The 20,412-nt window shown below is 42.0% G+C and overlaps 1 protein-coding gene across 1 annotated transcript; it reads left to right on the top strand.

Moving 5' to 3' along the window:
• Positions 1 to 11,342: 11,342 nt before the first annotated feature.
• LOC137149867 (protein disulfide-isomerase A4-like) lies at positions 11,343 to 20,279 on the top strand. Its single transcript, XM_067543484.1, has 2 exons — positions 11,343 to 11,710; positions 20,041 to 20,279. Exons 1-2 carry the CDS (start codon positions 11,620 to 11,622, stop codon positions 20,229 to 20,231), a joined length of 282 nt encoding a protein of 93 aa, XP_067399585.1. The 5' UTR covers positions 11,343 to 11,619; the 3' UTR covers positions 20,232 to 20,279.
• Positions 20,280 to 20,412: the final 133 nt, after the last annotated feature.

The raw sequence follows: 20,412 nt of genomic DNA on the forward strand, positions 1-20,412 counted from the left end.
GTAAGCCAGGTCTGAGTGTCTGAGTAAAGGGGGGCACATTATTTGCATGGGCTTTGTATCTGCATGAGTACAATTAAGTACTTAGCATAATTTACCTAGGTGCGGAGCATAATGGGAAATGGTTAGCAGGGCTGGGTTTGGGTTACAAACCACTTTTGTGTTAACTGCTGGGGTAATGAAATGTTGTCCTTCAATTGCATGAACAGATGTCAGCAAAACTGTGCTTAGTCTGTTATGATAGAACACTTCACCCTAAACTAAACAGAGCTCCCCAAGGGTGGCAGGCCGATGTTCCAGCCTGAAAAAGGGGGAGGTGGAGGAGTCTTCTATTGGGATGGCAGGGGGCCAAGTGAAAGGGCTGACCCAGGCAGGGAGTGACTCTCACCTCCCATCGTTAAAAGGTAGACTTAATGACTCATCTTGGAGTCTTGTCTCTTGACAGCAGGGACATTTCCTGTATGACAGTAGAAGGTTTACCTATGAGCTGAAATCATTAGGAGCTGAAATCACTAAGAGCTGAACTTTGCCTGACCACTAACAGAGCTGAGTGGGCAACAGGCAACTCTGGTGGGAGGCTAGCACAGTCGGTGCCAGCCCAGGGCAGTCGGCGGAGGGGCCGGGCACAGTCGGTGCCAGCCCAAGGCAGTTGGCGGAGGGGCCGGGCACAGTCGGTGCCAGCCCAGCCAGCAGTCGGTGGGAGATCGGCATGGTCGTTGCCAGCGGTGGGGGACTCAGTGAGGCCCACAGGCGATAGGAGACAGCGGCAGTGGGGGCCTGGACAGGCCTGTGTTGGACCGTTGCAGCCGACAGGGCAGAGTCACACCTGAGAGGTGGATATTGCAACTACAACGGTCAGTACAGGGGCAAGAAAGAAGGGAGAGGCGAAGGACACGCCCTGTACTCTGGGATGGGTTTGGGCTCATTGAGTTCATGAACTCTGTTCGCACTGTTTCCCAAACCAGTGCGGTGTTATCTCTGTTTTGCTATTAAAAGGTTTCTTTCTACACTCAGACTCTGTGCTTGCGAGAGGGCGCCCAGGGGATAGTGTGTAATTTCCCAGGTGACTGGGTGGGGGCTCGAGCCAGTTTGGTGTTGTATCATTGAAAGGGACCCCTAGATATAGAACCCGGCCCTTGCTGCTGCCAACTTGGTCTGGCAGAAGGGTTACATATTGATGAGACCTATATGTTTTTCTTGTAGTTTACCACAGTGAACAATGTAAATTTTTTTTGTTTTGTTCTTGTTTCACTGCTACTATAATAACAGGGACAATATCCCCAGTTGTTAATAGTTTGTAAATAAAAGTCTACAAGGTAACTCAAACTTTAAAGTTACTCCATTTCAAATTATTTTACATGTATTGCATGCCTCTAAGCCAATTTCCAAAGCCATATTAATTTTCTATGTGGAAAAATTGAGCAGTTCATTTAGGCATAATGAACTGGGATATGATTTGCTTTATTACTAATGCAGTGTGTAAACACTGAATGCAGCCTTTGTATTAATGCATTTTGATACATTTGTGTTTTAATGGGCTGTAGGAGGCCCAACTGTTCTTTGTGACCAGGACGCCAATAAATCTTAATCTGCCTCTGTCTGTTTGCTAATTTCCTGTTGTAGCCTTAAACCAGCTCCTAGCTGGCTCTTTTGTAGCTCAGTTCTTCCCCTGTTGGTGCCTTTTTTCCCAGAGCTTATCCTGGTTGGCTAGAAGAGAAGGGAGCCTTGTCCCAACCCTACACCAGAAGGCTCCCTTAAAGAGACAACAGCTAAGGTTTTCCCCCAAACACTAGCTATTCACCAGGTCCCAAGACCACTTTGTCTCTCCCAATTCCTGCCTCTGCTCTTCCCTAAGTCTTTGTTCATTACAAAACCATGAAGGGCCATGCCATGGAATGCGGTTGACCAACTCCTAGTCCCTACTTTTAAAGAGGACCCCTTTATATAGCCTTTGCCCATACTTAATATATGCCCTGTCTGAAGATTTGCAAATGAGATATTATGCTCGAAGTGCAAAAGAAACAGAATGCATTTCTAAGGAACAAATGGCATTGAAAGATTGCCACACTAGCTACTTTTTTTTTTTTGGTGTGTTTTTGGGTGTGTCTGCTGCTTTCCTCAGTTCAAACACAGTTCGGCTCCATCTGGAACCCGAAGTTCGAAATCAGCCATGTTAATTGCTGGCTGCCAGTACTGCTGGCTCATGTGTGTCACTTGACTCAACTGTGGGCAGGGTGGGTGCATGACAGGAAGCATGGCGGCAGCAGCAGGCACATGCTGCTTTGATCAGCTTGGCTGCTCAGATCATCAGCTGCTATTGCTTGCTAGTTGAACTTGAGCCAGCAGTGTGCCCTGTTTGCCAAGAAGGCTAATAGCATATTGGGCTGCATTAGTAGGAGCATTGCCAGCGGATCGCGTGAAGTGATTATTCCCCTCTATTTGGCATTGGTGAGGCCGCATTTGGAGTATTGTGTCCAGTTTTGGGCCCCCTACTAAAAAAAGGATGTGGACAGTCCACATGTGGACATGTCCAGATGTGGAGAGTCCAGCAGAGGGCAACAAAAATGATTAGGGGCTGGAGCACAAGACTTATGAAGAGAGGCTGAGGGAACTAGGCTTGTTTAGCCTGCAGAAGAGAAGAATGAGGGGAGATTTGATAGCAGCCTTTAAGTACCTGAAACGGGGTTCCAGGGAGGATGGAGCTAGGCTGTTCTCAGTGGTGGCAGATGACAGAACAAGGAGCAACGGTCTCAAATTGCAGTGGGGGAGGTCTAGGTTGGACATTAGGAAAAAGTTTTTCACTAGGAGGGTGGTGAAGCATTGGAAGGGTTACCTAGCGAGGTGGTGGAATCTCCATCTTTAGAGGTTTTTAAGCTGTGGCTTGACAAAACCCTCACTGGGATTATTTAGCTGAGGTTAGTCCTGCTTTGAGCAGGGGGTTGGACTAGATGACCTCCTGAGGTCCCTTCCAACTCTATGATTCTATGATTAGTTGATCATGTATTGTGACCGCCGCCTTGCCTACCTACAACAGTCCTACACCAGTGATACACTCCCTCCCACTTCACCCTCCCCTCGTTGTAGTAGCTACTAAGCTACTAGCTTTTTCTGAGTTTCACACTGAGGGATTCTAGACTGGCAGTTTAGCCGGGGGAGGGAGGGGGATAAATGGTGGGACCCAACTGATTAGATCATTTGAGGTGAGCCTTTATAGGCTCATTTTGAAATTTTTTCTGCCTTTCAGTTTCGGGATCAGCTCATCGTCAGATCAGATGAGAGGATGGAGGGCACCCCCCAACCTTCTCCCCCCCACACACACTACTACAACAGCCAGAGCAGCTTCAGTCAGGCCGGTCGGTGCGGGAGACTGAGTGAGGAGACTGTAGACCATGAAATTTCAGCTAGGCTGGGCCTACTTTATAAAATTAAGCTACCAAAATTAATAAGTTGCATGTTGCAGAGTATGTGAAATGGTGGCTGGAGTCCCTTTTGAAAAGGGGTGGTTGTTTCTCATTGCAACACACCTCTGCTGTCTTTCCATTCTCAAAGTATGTCTGGTATTTCATTAAGATAACTGCTTATTAATTGCCTCTCTTGTCTGGACCATCCTCCCAAATGAACTTATCCTCTGGGAGTAACTCATCTATGTAGTAAACAGAAATGTGTTAAATGCAAGGCATTCTAGACCTCCATGGATCCAGATCTCTCAAAATATCTTATGATCAAAGCCCATGGCTGGATGCCACCCTAGGTATTGCTCAATTTAACCCCAATACCCCTTTGTATGAAGGGTGGAACACTGAAACTAAACAACAAATCTACGTGGATAGCACCTTTTGACTAAGTAAAACACATGGGTCTTTCCCTCTTATATTGTTTTCGGGAATTCCTGTGTTTACTCATGTAAATTACCAAAATGCTTTGAAAAACATTGAATTTAAGAATATAAAAGAGAAGCAATGGAAATTAAAAAAAAAGGCAAGCAAGCTTCAAGAGTGAAGAGTCACTCTGGACAAGAAACTGACAAGACCTGCCATTTTGCCCAGCTGTCTCCTGAGACCATGGATCGAGGCTCTCAGGGGAAGCTGCAAAGAAATCATCACCGCCTCTTGCCTGCATTGGTGAGGATAATTGCTTTTACAGCTAAAATATACTGGACTTTTGGTTTGAGGGCTCATTTTATATGTTTATAAGTATAGCAATTAAAGCCTTTCTGTCATTATCGAACGAGAATTGTGTCAATTCCTAAACACACTAATAGCAGATCCCAGTCTGCGAGTTAACAGTGCCTATGACACAAGCTATTACAAATTCTCCAGACATTATCCACCTCCAAGATAGCTCTACCAATAAATGACACTCTGATGGAACAAGCAGAGGTCATGTGGCAAACACCAGCCATCACCCCACCAAAATGCAAGAGAGCAGATAGGAAGTACTATATGCCAGCCAAAAGCATGGACGTTCTTCTTTCCCATCCCCCATCCAATTATCTGGTAGTAGAGGCTGCAAACCAATGAGGAAAACAGCTCCAATACAAATCCACCCCACACGATAAGGAGTGGAAGTGTAAGCCTAAATAATCCCAAAACAATCATGTACATAGTTGTATGGGGCATAGGTATCCCTATTTATATATATATAGTTGAAGTTAGGTGGCCTGGACTTTTGGTTAAACAAAATGGAGTCTCTGTCTCCAGCTGCGGTCACTGTCACTAGCAGATCCTTGGCACAGAGCCAAGTCCCTTAATCTGCCTGACAACACCAGTAAAGGCGGGAAAAGCCACCGCTAAGTAGGTCGTGGTGCCGGGTGCACCACTGAAGGGTGCTGGGTGCAGAGAGTAGTGCTGTGTGCACACCCTTCCAGGGCGGGAATTTCCAGCCCTAGGATTGGATCTTTAACATCAGCCAAAAGCTACATAAGTCCAGAGCACCCAGTGACAGTTGCTGTCCATTCCAGTGGCAGTGTGTGGATATATCTGTTGTGGTTGCTAAGGGTAGGCCCCATCGGACCTGGAGCCGAAGAAGACGAGCATCGGACCTGGAGCCGAAGCAGATGAGACCAGATCATAATAGCAACACCAGGAGAGGCGAAGACAGACCGTGAGCCTATAACATCTAGTGCCTAAAACTATCGGGGGTTGTCCCAGGGTTAAGTTGTAGTACTTGGGTCCGGGGTTCATCCCCTTTGTACAGACCCTCGTGCTTTTATTTGTTTGTCACCCAATAAATTGACCCGGTTTTGTTTTAGAAAAGACCATCTGTCCTGTCGTTCATAGTATGCCGTTGATAGATGCGTCCAGAAAAAGACCACACACCCTAATTAACTGTTATAGGGTTAACAGAAGAGTTTTGATATATTTGGACAAAAGGTCTATTCATCCACAACCTTACAGTTCAGAGTAGCAAATTGAAGTGCACTTCTTGCTAAATATGACCACGATAATTATTACTGAAAGTTTAATGAATTTATCAATAACCAACCAGAGGACAGGCGAGAGCAGTTCAAGGCTCTGATAACTGAGGGACAACTTGTCATCCGAACGGCATTACAAGCATCTCTTGATGTTGCAGACACAGAGGTAAGAACAACAGACACAGCTGTAGTAATACACAGGCTATCCCGGCTACAATCACCAGGTTTCCTAAAACTGAACTTTTACAACTGAAGGTGGAAGACCTCCCATTTGATAGAGAAAAATCCGGTACCAGAATGATTTAATATATTCTGCTGCAGCAGTCCAGAGACAGCATTGTTAAAGAGGTCAGAAAAGCCAAGTATTTTCTGTCCTCGCTGATGAAACTAAAGATGCATCAAGAAAAAAAACAAGTGTCTTGTTTTATGTTACCTTTGAAAATGAATCATTTGTGAATGAGCTCTGGGGGCTGCTTCCTCATGGAAAATCTAAATGCTGAATTTCTTTAAAAATTATCATTGAAGAACTACAGCAGTTGAAGCCTGATATTAATTACATTGTTGCCCAGTGCAATGATGGAGTACAAGCTCGAATTCAGGAAAGGATTACACATGCCATTTATGTGCACTGCCATGCTCACAGGCTTAATCTTGTCATTGCAGACACAGGTTTCAGCATCACCCAGTGTCAGGAAGTCTTCGCAATTGCTCAGGAACTGGCCATCTTCTTTAGCAGTAGTTACAAGCACCATGAACTGTTTGTTAAAGCACAGCAGGAGCTAGGCCAGAAGGTACTTGAGCATCCTTGGACTTTTGGAGGGATGTAGCCTCAACTCTCAGGGATCAGATGCTTCATAGCTAGTGTACTCTTCTCCATCCATGCTTTCATTTCCATAGAAAAGAAGTTCCAGTATGTACTAGTCTCCAGAGCGATGCCACTCTGTGGGCATGATACACTGCCTTTTTTTTCCACTGATGACAAAATTTGGGTGGCAATATCCAAGTTGATGAATAAACTAGCTAACCATATATGTGCTTTAGTCTCACATGTTCACCAGCATGATGAGGGTTCTGTAAATGTATACACTATATGTAGCTGAAGACCAAGTGCTCATATACAAGACCCATAGTCCTAATTACTCTCTCAGCATGTTTTTCTTCATAACGTGCTGGATCACCTGTCATGTGGGTTCAATTCCAGCAGATGGACAGAGCTTCAGAACAATCTCAATCACCCAGCCCTTTCCCCCCAATTGTAACTAGGTCTACTATTACCAGAGATGCATGCAGGGGATCCACAATTCTACAGGGAGAAATGGAAAACATGTATGGGCCCTCAAACGCTTTGGCTTAGTGAGACTACCTAATCTCTCGACAAATAGGCATATGATGACAGTCTTGGTCAAGTGTCTGTAGCAACACAGGCACACAGGGAGAGGCAAGCACTACACCATTCTAAAGGTTGTAAGCATGACATACAAGAATGGATGCAGCATACAGCAAGGGTGTTATGACACGGGGCATGACCTTGGCATGAGTCTAAAACAATGTTGATTCTCCGCCAATATCTATGCCCTCAAGAGACAAGACGTGGCGCCACAAGTTGTTTGTGGTGATTTATCAGAAGTAAGCTTAACATCAATTTTTTCCCATGATTACTGTTTTCATAAGCAGGTTATGTAATTATAAGTAAATATTGGGAATGTAGACCCAACATATTTAAAACTTGTATATGTTACTTGTGCAAAGGTTTATTTTTGGGGGGAGGTGCATCACACATGATTTTGACCCTAAAGATGACTAACATAAGCACTGGGAAGGCATGCTATTGACCCCACAATGTGTCATCTCTCTGAAAGGTGAAGTTTGTAGGAAATACAATATTATACGATTGCCATGAGAACATGGTCTGTTAGAAATATAGCCTAATTTTTGGGTTAACCAAGGATAACAACAATTAGCTGGGTTCCTTCTGCAGTGCTGCACACACCAGTTTAGAAATGGCTCCTATTTCAGTATTTACACTCTACAGTTTTGAACCCAGAAACTCCTTTCATCACCTACACATACTAATACACTGCTTTGATATAGGGGAATGATGGGCTTCCATGGGCAGCAACATCTGTTTACATGTACTGCAAGCTAAATGTGACCAGCTATATACTTGCTCACAGTCTTGTAATCTGACTAATAGCATTTTATCTAACTGTGATTACAAGTATATCTGTTGCCTCTAGTCACCAGTGATTGAGTAGTGGCATGTTCCTGTTGCCAAAAAAAATTGGCAGCAAAACACATTTTGACCTCTTGAATGTAAAGGGCCTTCATGTATCCCAAATGTTCTCCTTATTCAGAACACTTTGTATCCAATCCCACTCCAAGTACTGTCAATGTGTTATTGAGAATCTACTTCACTAAGACCAAGACGGCTAACTAGTCAACAGAACAAGCTGCCAGTACAGTAATCAAAAAGGGAGAAGGCACAGGAACCAATAGAGTGTCTTGCCCTGATTGGAAGGGCTTCATGGCTCTCACCAAGATCACATTTTACAACAAGATTATGTCAGGGTGCACATATTGTAAACTGAATGAATTAGAGACTCTTATGTTGCCTTTTTGTCCAAGGAACACAGAATAAAAACTTAACAAATCATGAGATAGTTATTATCCTCATTTTACAGATTGTGAAACTGAGGCACAGAAAGTTTGCATGATCTGTCCAAAACAACAAGAGAAAGTCAGTGGCCCAGCTGGTAATAGAACCCCAAAGTCCCGACTGCTAGGTATCTCCCTTCCTGTATTTGATGTTCCTAAATCCCAATTTGATAGTTGTTACTATAAATTATACAGTTGTGTTTTTAATTGTAGATGAAAAAAAAATTGATACACAGCTGGAGTTGTACTCTAGGGTCACAATTGTATAGCATGCTATGCTGTGTATTCAGGTGAGTTCTTTGTTTGGGGTAGTGTACATAAACTATGACTAAAATTATATTGCATTTTCACTGAATGTTGCCATGTTTCTCAGTGGCAAAGTTACAAAAATTGCATCCTCACAACCACTGTAGGCAGGAGCTAGATACCTGCTTCTGCTTTGAATAGAATCCCACAGCAATGCTGCATATAAAGGGGAAAAGGGAAAATTAAAGTTATCCTAGGTCAACCATGTTAGTCCAGCATAAATCAGTGGAGTGTGTGTGCACACTCTAAGACTGAATGGTAAAAACCCTGGTACAATTTGTGAAAAAATACTGTACACGTGCAAAAGACTGCACAGCTAAATACAATATTTACCTTTATAATTGGTCAGATTTAGAGAACCGCTACCTCGATCCACTCTTTATTTAAAAAAATAGTAGCATAAACAAAATGCTGCAGGATATATATTCTACAGAATATATTCCTATAGGATATAACTTGAGAAGATCAGTGGCAAATTTTAAACTGGTCCATGTATTTCATCTATAAGTGTGCCTGCAAAACACCTATATAAAGACAATCTCTTCCCTTTTGTTTTGTAAATTGTTCTTAAAATCAAAAGTCTTTTAACATGTTAATTCCAATATTGTTCAAGTTTAGTCCTAAATTCTCATGTTTAAACATTTATCTGATGACAGCTCTAACCAAAGTTGCTTTAAATCAAGAGAACTTCCATTTAATACACATGTAAATGGAAGAAGCAAGGCCTGTCAAAGTGCATTTTGAACCCACCCCAGCAACATAGCTTTCAAAGATAAGTTCAGCTCTTTTAAGAAGAGAAGAATCTCCATCAAGGACAGGATGGCGAGCAAGATATCTTGATCCCTAAGGGAAATATCAGAAAAGGAGACGGGAGAGATTGCTGTAGAGTTATTGTAATCCATCACTTTGATACAACACTTATAAGCATGGTATCAAAGCCTAAAAATAGTTATAGTCAAACCCTCAGCCAATGTAAGATTTCTCACTACTGTACATTCCTAAATATTTTATCCCATGTTTAACATCTTAGGAAATCAGACTTCCACCTATTACAGTGGGAAACAATTCCACAGTACAAGTAAATCTATCAGGAAACGCTCTGATAGTAAATCTAAAAATTCCCTTTCTTCATTGCATCCAGTTATTCCAAATTACAAGCATGTACAACCCTAAATAATTATCTTTTTTATTTTATACCTTCAGGAACTCTACAGCTTAAAAGTAGAGTTTGGCTAAGTGAAAATTAACTGTCTGTAGTAGTCAGTCCCTAAATCCTCCACTAACTGTTGTGGCTCTCTCTGAATTCATTCAAATTTGTCAAATCTTTCTGGAAATGAGGTGCCCTAATTGAATGCAGTATTCTAACACATCTGTTCTCAGTAGAATAGCTAGCATAGTGCCTCCCTGCCCCATTATGTATGTTAGTAGCAGAAAACTACAAAATGTACTTTATTTATATTGATTACCATATCATATTGCAAACTCTTTTCTAATTTGCTGTCTACATATAAGCCTCCGATGCTTCCTCAAATTGTTCAGAGGAGCAACAGAGGAGAGATTGTGGCTATTAAATGTTTGAAATACATTTGAGTTGCTTTGGGACCATTACCCTAGTTATCATCTTGGAATCAGATTACAAACAGGGGGGGGGAGGGCAGGGGTCGCAGCTTTTTACCCGTTTACACCGCCTTGTTGATGTGGGGCCCTCTAATAATCAGTTCGGACCAATTTGGGAAGGGGGAGTTCAAGCTCTAAAGTCTCCTCATCTCTATGCTCCCGTCTCTGTTTCAGGTCAGAGAGCAGTAAGTGACCAAGTTTGGTTTGAACATTTACTTTTCCAGATTGGTGCACGGGGAGAAGAGAAGCATAACCCCAGGCCCTTTATCTGCGGTATCCCTCCCATTCTCAGCTCCTTGTTTCCCTAGGAAAGTTAAAGTGAAGCAAATTTTTTTTTTTTAAAGTCACCCCCTGCGTGTATTTTACTTTTTACAAAACTATCTGGTCAGACCGGAGCCTGCCTAGCGCGGCCAGAGGACACCCCCTAGCAACAAAGAGGGCTCTTCTCTCCTTGCTCCAGCCGCGCCTTCCTTTCCCCGTGTGCGCTGGGGGGCAGAGGTCGGCGGCAGGGCAGAGGGAGGGATTTGGAAAACAGATTTTTCTACGGCGAAAATAATTCAGCTGCAGGCCAGCAGCCAAACCCCAGAGCGCAGCCCGCCCCCCCCCCCCCCGTAGCTCCGCGCACTGGGGCAGCCCCCGCCCCCCCATTGTGTTGCGGCGGGTGGTGGGTCCTCTCCCTGCCCCCCCACCCTCGCGAGGAGCGCACACGGCGCTGGGCGCGCGCTTGTCAAAGTCAGGTCTAGCGCGAGCAGCGGGCGAGCACGTGCCGGGGGAGCGGGCCGGCTGCGCAGCCCGGGAGCCCCCAAAGGGGCCTAGTGCAACAACGCGGCCCCGCCCTGAGCTGTGCCGCGCCACGCGCAGCGCTGCCGCCCGCCCTAACCCCGCCGCACATCAACCGCCCGCTGCTGCCCTGCCTCGCTCTGGCAGCGAAGCCCCACGTGGACCACGCGCCCGGACTTTCTCCACCCCTGACTCATTCCCCAGCCTTTGCAGCCGAGCCGGCTTGGCCCCGCCCCTCGCTCTGAGCTGCCCACCTATCCCAAAGCGAGAAGTGGCCTCTCGGCGAAGAGCCACGCCCCCTTCCCCTCTGCGCCCCCCCCCCCCCGCTTTGTTCTCCTCCCCTCCAGGACTCTCGCTGCAGAAACTAGTGGCAGCTGGTGATTGGTGGTTCTCCAGGCAGCCAATCGGAGAGAGCCACCTCAGAGCTAGACCCAGCCCCCCCCCCGCCAGCACCCGCGCTGTGGGTAGCGAAGCAGGCAGTGAACCTGTGCGCCGGGGGTCCCAGGTGCCGGCATGTCCAATGCGAGCGCGCGGAGGGTGTATTAGCGGGCGGGGGGGGGGACTTGAGAGCGGTCAGAACTACCGAGCGCCCCAATCGAAGGAGCTCTGCCGTACACACGCTGGCATCGCGTCACTGTAGCACAGCTGGGGGGGAGCTGTGCTGATTGGCTAGTCAAATCAACCAGGCTTCTGTCTAGCACCCCGACCGAGCCAATCAGAGAGGAGCACTTCCTGCAGGCTGCTCGGGTCCTGTCTAGAGCCAGAGGGAGAGACGGAAGGAAGAAAAGGCATTCGAGGAGAGAAGCAAGCCAGTTGCAATCTGTAGGGTGTTACTAGTGCACACAAGGATGAACGTCAGTAAAGTCTGCCTGCTAGTGCTTCTCCTGGGGCTTGCTCAGCTTGCTATATTAGCCAGATGCCAAGAAGAACAAGGTGGAGGTAAGTGTGTGACTAGTTCTTCTATGTTGGCTGAGAGCTGATCTATCTAAGGTCTGCAAAGGAAATGATTTTGTGCAAGAATGTGGACTCGTAAAATTGGAGAGAGGTGGGTTTAGTAAAAAGAGAACGAATGAATCTAGTGTAGGCTGAAAGATACTATTACAGATTGAGGTCCCTTGTTCAGTTAGGAGGATTAGATTAAAACTGGTGGAGGGAAAGCCAGGGCTGGTCAGTAAGTAGTGAAAAGAAGTAGAGGATGTGTGAAAAGTAAAATGTTAAACAACAATAGCAAATAGAGGGAAAGAGCTGAGAAAATAAAGGCAGTTAGTGGATCACCAGAATTAAAATGTAAAAAACCAAAATCTGGAAAAATAGGTTGCAGGCACAATCCCAAAACCTCTAAATTAAGAGGAAATGCTTGTCCGATTATCTAAAGACTATTGTTTCTGCTGATTAGACAAAACGTCTACTTCCCTTACAATATTTATGAAACTCATTTCTTGCTTTTGACCAACTAGCTTATGCCCTGTTCTTATTTGCATTGCAGAAACTCAAAGATGAGTGCTCTCTTTTTGTGCAAATCGTGTATGTTTATTTATTCTTTCTTTATAGCTATGTATTCTATAAATCATTGCTTTGGGTCACTCACACTGAAAGTGTAAACTCTATTATAAGATTAGATATTCTAAAGGAGAAATTAATCTCAGTGCAAAGGGTCAACATGAGGCCTATGCATGCACTTACTGAAGTCCCAATCCCACAACTGAATACACATGGGTGTATTACTACATGTTGATTTTAATGGCCGTACAAGAGGTGTGTCTATGCACAGTCAGTTGTAGGCTGAGGGCCTGAGAATTTAAGTGGGGGATGACACTGGAGGTTAATACTCTGTGAGGGGGTGAATTTCACTTGTAGGACAAACACATTTGTGAGTAAAATGTGTTTATCAGATTGGGTCCTGAAGGAACGATCCTAAATAAGCCTAAAGTTATAAAATATCTTAATCTTATTTTGGTAGAGGAAAAAATAAGATTGAAAAATACAATTTTATGGTAATATAACTAGAACTTACTATTGCACTTCTACTTATGAAGTAGATAAATGACCTGGAAAACAACTCCAAATTGAAACTTTCATGTTAACTTTGACTGAATAATGCCACAAAATAACTATATTTGAAATAACTTTATTTTTGAAGAATTGCTCACCTCTGAATGTGTAACTGCTACTAAAATAAAATGGTGGTGATGAAATTGTACTCTCCTAAACAAGTATATTCATTTTCCAAAGGTGAACTTGAAATGAATCTAACTCTCTAATCAATAAGTAGTAATGGTGGTTAGCGTAGGGCAAGTTATCTTAAATATTATTTACCTTCCAACTTAAGAAACTGCCGTCTTAAAAAGAGAGAGCTCTTATAGGACGTAGAAAAGAAATAATTTCATGAAGTTGTGTGGAACAAACTCTGTGGATCTTCCCCCCCCCCCCCCCCCAACCTTTTCTTGGGCTATATATAATGACAGACCTCAAACCCTAATTCGATTTCATAAAAATCCATCACAGTTTGCTAACTCTGCCAGTTGCTTTCTTCAGGGTTTTAATGTTCTTATGGGGCTTCTGCTTGTCCTAGGCTATGATTATTTTGATCTGCAGCTCTTTGGTCCTATCTCCTCTTGCAAAGTGTAAAATGAAGAGCTAGCATCATCAATATTTACTGTCTCTCTTCATATTAAAAAATAATAAGTGCTTCAAAATCATAAAGAACACATGGAATATTGAGGATATCTTAAGCTGTATGTTCTGAGGTGGCTCTGTTTTCAAAATTAATATTCTTTTGCATGTTTGTTTTTTCTTGAATCTTCCATGTGTCAGTGTCATCCATGCATGTTTCCTCACTTCCAAAATTAGATGAGACAAAGCTGCTTTGCATTAGAAATAATTTATAGTCTAGATTGGACTGAGGATAGGATGTGGAAAGGTGTTTCACTATTTTTAGAAATCTTATTCACACACATGCTCTCCTTGTTTGTCCTCCAAAACGTGAGGCAGTAGATTGTGAGATAATCACTTGGATCCCAGTCCTGCAAATACCTGTTTAGATGAATAGTCCCCATGATCTTAATGAAAGTACTTGTGTGTCAAATTACTCATCTGCATCAGAGTCTTGCAGGCAATACAATTATTAGAGTTCTCCAGCTTTGCTGTGGGAAGACAGGAGAACTCTACTGGGGGAGGGTATATTCTACTCTCTCACTTTTTATTTCGAACAGTGATGAGGAGACACCTTCCTCTTCTTTAGGAAGATTCTTTATTTCCCTATTCATGCTGCTTGGCTGCACACCTGAACACTTGATACGGTCAGCTTTCAGAATACAGCCATCCTAGTATGTTATTTCCCTACTACCTGTAGAATGTTTGCTCACAACCACGTCTCAGGGTGACATCCTGGCCTCATTGAAGTAGTGATAGCTTCACCAGGATTTCACCCTCAGTCTGCAAAAGACTGGTGCACAGAGTACAGTACCATACTGCCAAGATCAAAGACTCTTATATGTAAACTGGGGGCTTATTTCCTCTGATGTGCAATAGTTTAATAGTAGTCCATTGCATACCCATAATACCCTTCATCTGTGGACCAAGTCTCACAAAACCCATGTGAGGTCAATAAGGGACATATTTAAAACCACAACTTTCACCATTGAAATGCTGATACTTGTGTGGGGATACAACAGTTAGGTAATGTTTCCATACATTAAATAAGTTGTATAAGAAGTGAAGAAGAATACTAAATATAGTTGAAGTTGCAGGGGACAAGGGGGGTAGTTGGGTCTGTCATTTCCTGACATGAGCTTCAATTGGGACACATGGATTAATATTCTTACAGGTGGATTTATGAGGCTGGGAGTTGTGACCGTCCGTCTGAGAGTCATAAGCACCACCCTAAGTTACTAAATGGGAGGAAAGTAACAGGTGGATCCCAGTATGGAAAAGGGAGCCCATGTACAGAAAAGATTGTGAATGACTGTTTTTATTAAAGGTGCCACAGGCTCTGTAATCATTACAAGTTATCAGCTCCTTGATTTTTTTTGCGTAGCAATAGAAAACATCTAACATGAGTGTCTAAACTGGAAGAGCTATATACTATATTATAACTGTTTGAAAGAATCCTCCCAAGATGAATAAATTTCGGGGAGGTATTTGTGTCTGTCTTCTAACATTGAGTGTCCTTCCCTCATTTCCTATGTGTGTGCATGTTTATTTTGGAGATGGGCCCAAGCTCCAAAGTTCAGATTTGGATCCAAGCCTGAACTGCCTCAAGAGTCTGAAGGAGACTGGTTCAGATTCAGGATCTTAGAGATGGAGCCAGCTGTGAAATTTGGATCTAGATCCAAAAATGATTAGTACTTGAAACCAGGGTTTTGGTGTGGGATCATATCTAACAAAGAAACAAAAACACTGAATAGGTCCTACTTCTGATATATGTATATTTATCATTAAGCATTTATTGTCATATGTGATCCACCTTACTTATGCACGTTTCCAGCCACAAATATGCATGAAACTCATCCAGATGCACCCGGAACTTGGGATGAATGTTCTGTTTCTTAAGACCTGTGACAGGGTTGAAGCAACAAGTTAGTTTTCTTGAAATTCTGTCCTCTGTGTGCTCAGTTCTAATTGATTGAAGTGAACAGGAGTTACCCGTATTTATCAGAGGGCGGAGTTTAGCTCTCAATAATGACTTGATGAATTTGCTGGTCACTTGGTGTGATTGTGTGAGGTTTTATTTTTAAACAAAATTTGTTGTTTAACTGCCTCATCGGTTTCTTTTGCAATAGGCTTAAAGAAAAAATATTGACTTAAATTTGATTACAGCTATTTCTCTTTTTCCTTCCACACAGACCTCTGTCTTTATATGCAAATATTTATTTGCTACTTCTGCAATTTCAGCTATAGTCACTCAACAGGCTGGCCTCATTTCTGTTACTGTCAGGGCACCTGACTTTTAAAAATGTAAATCTGTAATTTAAAGTTTCATCTGTTTGGGGGAAGGAGTGTGCATTTTCCATCACATCTCCTGCGGGTCTTTCCCTTCTGAAACTGACAGCAGACTAGAGGGTATATAGTCAAGGTCACCGGAAGAAGCAATGACACTAGTTAAACTAGAGGTAAAAGTGAGTAAACTCCACCACCAGCACATTATAAGTCTGCATTTTGGAATTGCAAGTGGTGGATTGATTTAAATCTGATTTTTTTTAAATCAATTTTTCCTTTTGTACTTTATTTTATAAAGAAAGGTGCATTTTTATTGACATATAGCCATTAAAAACGTTTGATTACAACTAAATAGAGCCTTTACACTAGATTTGGTACATCTTTTTGCTACCTCAGAGGGTAGGCTAACTTAAGCAATTATATGGCTTTATTTTGAGATTCTTATTCATTGTACATTTTAGTATTAGAGGGTGAATGATATATTGCTTATGTACTGGATAATTTTCTCTTGATTTGTGTCCAGCTGCAGTGGGATGGTAACTGCAGTTTAATTATACACACAAAACAGTATATAAGCTTTATTTTTATTAAACAAAACTACACTAAACATTTTAAATCTATAAATTTCTCTTATCAAAACATGTTTCACATTTACAACTAAATGATTTATTAAGATGAGAAATTAATTGTAGTCAGTGAATTAAATTGACTATTTAGGTCAGTATGGGAAAATTTTCAAATATGCCTACGTGAAAGTAACTGGAATATAAATTTCTACTCACTTAGGAGACTGTCAATTTTAAGAGACTTAAGTTACTTAGGCTGACCTATTGTGCCATATTTATAAAGCCTAACCTCAAAAGTTAGTTCTTTGTCTCCTGATTCTTTATATAGAAAAGCAGCCTTTAACTCCAAAATTTTTATAGAAGCTCATGGATTCAGCATATTTATTTTTATTTAAATATTTTGAGAGAGAAGTTTAGGCCTTAAGAAGATATTTTATATTAAGTTCAGATTTCATTTTAAACAGGCTTATTTTAAAAAATAAAAACTTACTATAATTTAAATAGCAAAATTTTAAAAAATATTGGGGGGGTATCCATCTTGATAATGCTTTTTGTGTTTCTGAGAGTGAAGAAAAGAGGGCAAGGGAGTGGAGTAGTGTAATATTACTGTCAGCAGTGTAGAATGATCTGTGTGGCCTGTCAAGGAGTACTTCTGTAGAAAGCTATGAAGCATTTTATGGATACTGAGGTAATTACAGAAGCTGCAATAAAATTAGGCTACCATTTAATAGATCAGTAGAACTAGGCCTGGACTCTTTTTGTTCTTACTCCTGAAAAACTTCTGTTGTCTTGCAAGTTCATTTGGTGCAGGCAGTATTAATTCTGACACTTAACTCTGAATGCTTGAATTTGCAACCTACAGGGTAGCTGGCTGGCAGGGTGCGTGGATGTAAGCAAGTAATAGTACACAGAGGGAGTCTGGTGGTTAGTCACAGGGCTAGGCGGCCTCAATAGAATTCCCACTTCCGCCATAGAATTCCATTTTGACCTGAGAATCAAGTCTCAAGTGACTTGCTTCAAGAAGTGATGAGTACCTGCATTCTATCATGAGACTGGTCGTGAGGAGGGTTTTCATTCGTGATGATTTAAAAAAAAAAACTTAAAAAAAAAACAAACCTGCACCTGTGACTTCCCATGTGTGTCCCTTAATACAACTGGATGGGGGTGGGAAATGACAGAGGCAGTGATCACATGGGGAGGATGGGGTAAGTACTGTTACTGTGGTCTTGACATTTTTATTTTTGCATATGTAATCCATTCTGTGCAGGTAGTTCCAACCTTGTAAGATCTGTGTATTCCCATTAGTGGATTGTGGCTGACTATGTAAATAAAATGCATCTTGACTTCGTGGGGGTGGGAACAAAAAACTCCAGTTACAGTCAACAGGAGTTCTGGGAGCAGAGCACCTCTGTGTAGCAGTTTCTTAGGACCTGATTTTTTTAGCTTGTTGCTCATTCGTAGCTTCTGTTTACTTTACTGGAAACTTTGGGTGCTAAGCAGCTCTGAAAATCCAGTCCTTTGCTCTTCTGTTTCCCCATCTATAAAATGGACATAATACTTTCTAACTCTCAGGAATGCTTTGAGATTTCTTTTCATGTTTAAGTGCTTTGGGATCTGTGTATAGAAATGCTTTGAAAATAAAGTAATAACATACATTTTCAAGTACATTATCCAATTTTAAATGAGTGTTTGCAGTTGCCACTTGAGAGCTGATGAAACAATAGTAAATGTTGATTAAAGAAACTTCATCTGCATCCAGATGTGTTACTGTATGTTAAATAAATAACTTCTGGAAGTCTTCTGACTCCTGCAAGCTCTCATTTCATCAGAAGCTGTGGTATCCAATATCATTTAAAGCTGAATTCTCATTAAAACAACACACATCCACCTGGAACACAAACTGCTTTGGGCGTGGAGGGGGGATTTTTCTTTATCATGCTCCTTTTTAAAAATAGATTTACTGCAGGGAAGCGTGGCTTCTCAATTAGTTTCTCCTAATAGAACAAAACTTACCTGCTGTGGCCCTAGAATCTACTGCTCTCTGGTCCAGTTCTGCTTTCAGTGACACTGGTGAAAATCCAAGTAACTCCACGGTAATTCATTTGATATCAGTGGATTTACACCAGCATAGCTAAGAAAAGAATTTAGCCCATTATTATTCCTGCTCCCTTGCCTATTAGCCATCGTGTAGTCCTTTAATCCTGGATGCACAAACTCTAGAAAGATGCAGTCAGAACAATTTCTCAGCTGAGTTAGGTTAGGCACTTACTTTTTGTTTCTTGTCTTACTACATGCTGATCTGCTTGTTCACAAGCTGGTAGAACATTCACTATTACATGGGTGAGGAAATTATTAATCTTTTTAATAATGGGGGCTCTGTACTGGCAACACTTTCTTCTGCAGTTACTAAGGGTTTTGGCTTTGTTAGTGCTTGTTCTATGAAATGAAGTCCCTTAAAGTTCTTCAATAAGGCCCAATCTTAATGTTCTAGCTTTCGTATGTGTAGATTAACCTTCACCCAGCACTGTGTGGCTGCTTCCCTCCCCCTCTTCCCCATGTCTGTTGTAGATGGGAGGGCTATTTAGTAAATTCTACAGCTTAAATCATAGTTGCCACCTAAAACATAATATTTAAACAAGGGGGAAACACTACTGTTTGTTCAGGGTGCTATTTTAAGAGTGAATGTATCTGTAGTAAAATGACGGATGCTATAATGTTGTAGTTGGTACATTGCCCATTTATCCTGAAGCTGGCAACTTGGTCAAATTCTACCCTTAGTTACCTCTGTGTAAATCCATACAAAATCCTTAGTTTCAGTATATAGCCAGAGTGGCGACCTTAGTCTCTTTCTCTCTTCCCCTTGTTAAACACTGTCAGGTAATTCAAGCCCCCAACCAAAGTTGTTCTTTATTCATATTTGTCTATATTATCACACAGAATGTTACAACATCAAGGACGTCTAAGGGAACTCCACATGGGTGCAGGAGTTTGCACTAGAGGTCCCAGTGCAGGAACAAGGCCATAATGGATGCAACACATAGAAAGTCTTTTATACTGTTGTATCTAGATTAAAAATACCAAGTTTTTTTAATGTAATGCAACTTTTGTTGGGAATTAAACAGTCTTCTGCACTGAGAACCAGAAAGTGAAACTGACTAGTCCAATTTCAGTGAGCAAATGCAAATATGAAATCAGAGTTTCCCGTATTTTGTGGGAGGGGAAGGAAAACGATTGCACACTCACCCACTGCAAGCTTGCCATGTGATATAAATTAAGATACAACTCTTTAATACATCTTCCTATGTGGCTAGTTCTTTGTGTCCTCCCCCTCCAAGGAGGAATGCCCCACACTTTATGAATATTTACATCATCATTTCCCAAGGTATTTTCTTTGCTCTTTTTATATCTTTTGGACAGTGAAACAGTTGTGTTGACATTTTAAAGTGTCATCCTCACTGGCATCTGAATTATCATCCATTGAAATGCATGGGACACTGCACACTTCAGAACTATTGTTTCAGGCTCTCTTCAAACTGAAGCAGTCCTAGGAGCATTGGTTACACTCTGACCACATTCTGAAGGGTGGTTTGTTTGTTTGTTTGTTTGTTTGTTTGTTTGTTTGTTTGTTTGTTTGTTTGTTTGTTTGTTTGTTTGTTTGTTTGTTTTTTTTAACTTTTTTTTTTTAAATAAAGCTACACTGTCAGATTAAAAATTATCACTAAATTTGAAACAACCTAACCTGTATTGTTTTTTCCACTTTTCTAGAATCTGTTACGAAAGAGGATGCCGAGGATGATGACGACGACGACGATGATGAGGATGATGACGACGATGATGATGACTCTGAAGTTAAAGAAGAAAATGGTGTTTTAGTTCTGAATGATGCAAACTTTGATACCTTTATTGCAGACAAAGACACCGTGCTGTTGGAATTCTATGCACCATGGTGGGCTTAAAACTTGCAGCATTTCAATACCCTCTTATCTTGGATGGGGCACGTCGGTGCGGTTCCAGCCCTCCACTAAATACTTACCTCAAGAGTCAGTCCAAATTATTTCATTGTACATATTTCAGCTGGGTTTATACGATCCACTTATGGCTTTCAGTGGATGAATGCGTCACTTGCACCTTAATAGC

The sequence above is a fragment of the Emydura macquarii genome, unplaced genomic scaffold, assembly GCF_026122565.2.
Source record: "Emydura macquarii macquarii isolate MOO-44397 ecotype Brisbane River unplaced genomic scaffold, CSIRO-AGI_Emac_v2 contig_889, whole genome shotgun sequence".
Lineage (NCBI taxonomy): Eukaryota > Metazoa > Chordata > Testudines > Chelidae > Emydura > Emydura macquarii.

Coding starts and splice junctions, on each gene's coding strand:
- LOC137149867 (XM_067543484.1), top strand. CDS start 11,620: ATGAACGTCAGTAAAGTCTGCCTGCTAGTGCTTCTCCTGGGGCTTGCT. Junction 11,711..20,040: donor CCAAGAAGAACAAGGTGGAG/GTAAGTGTGTGA, acceptor CCACTTTTCTAG/AATCTGTTACGAAAGAGGAT.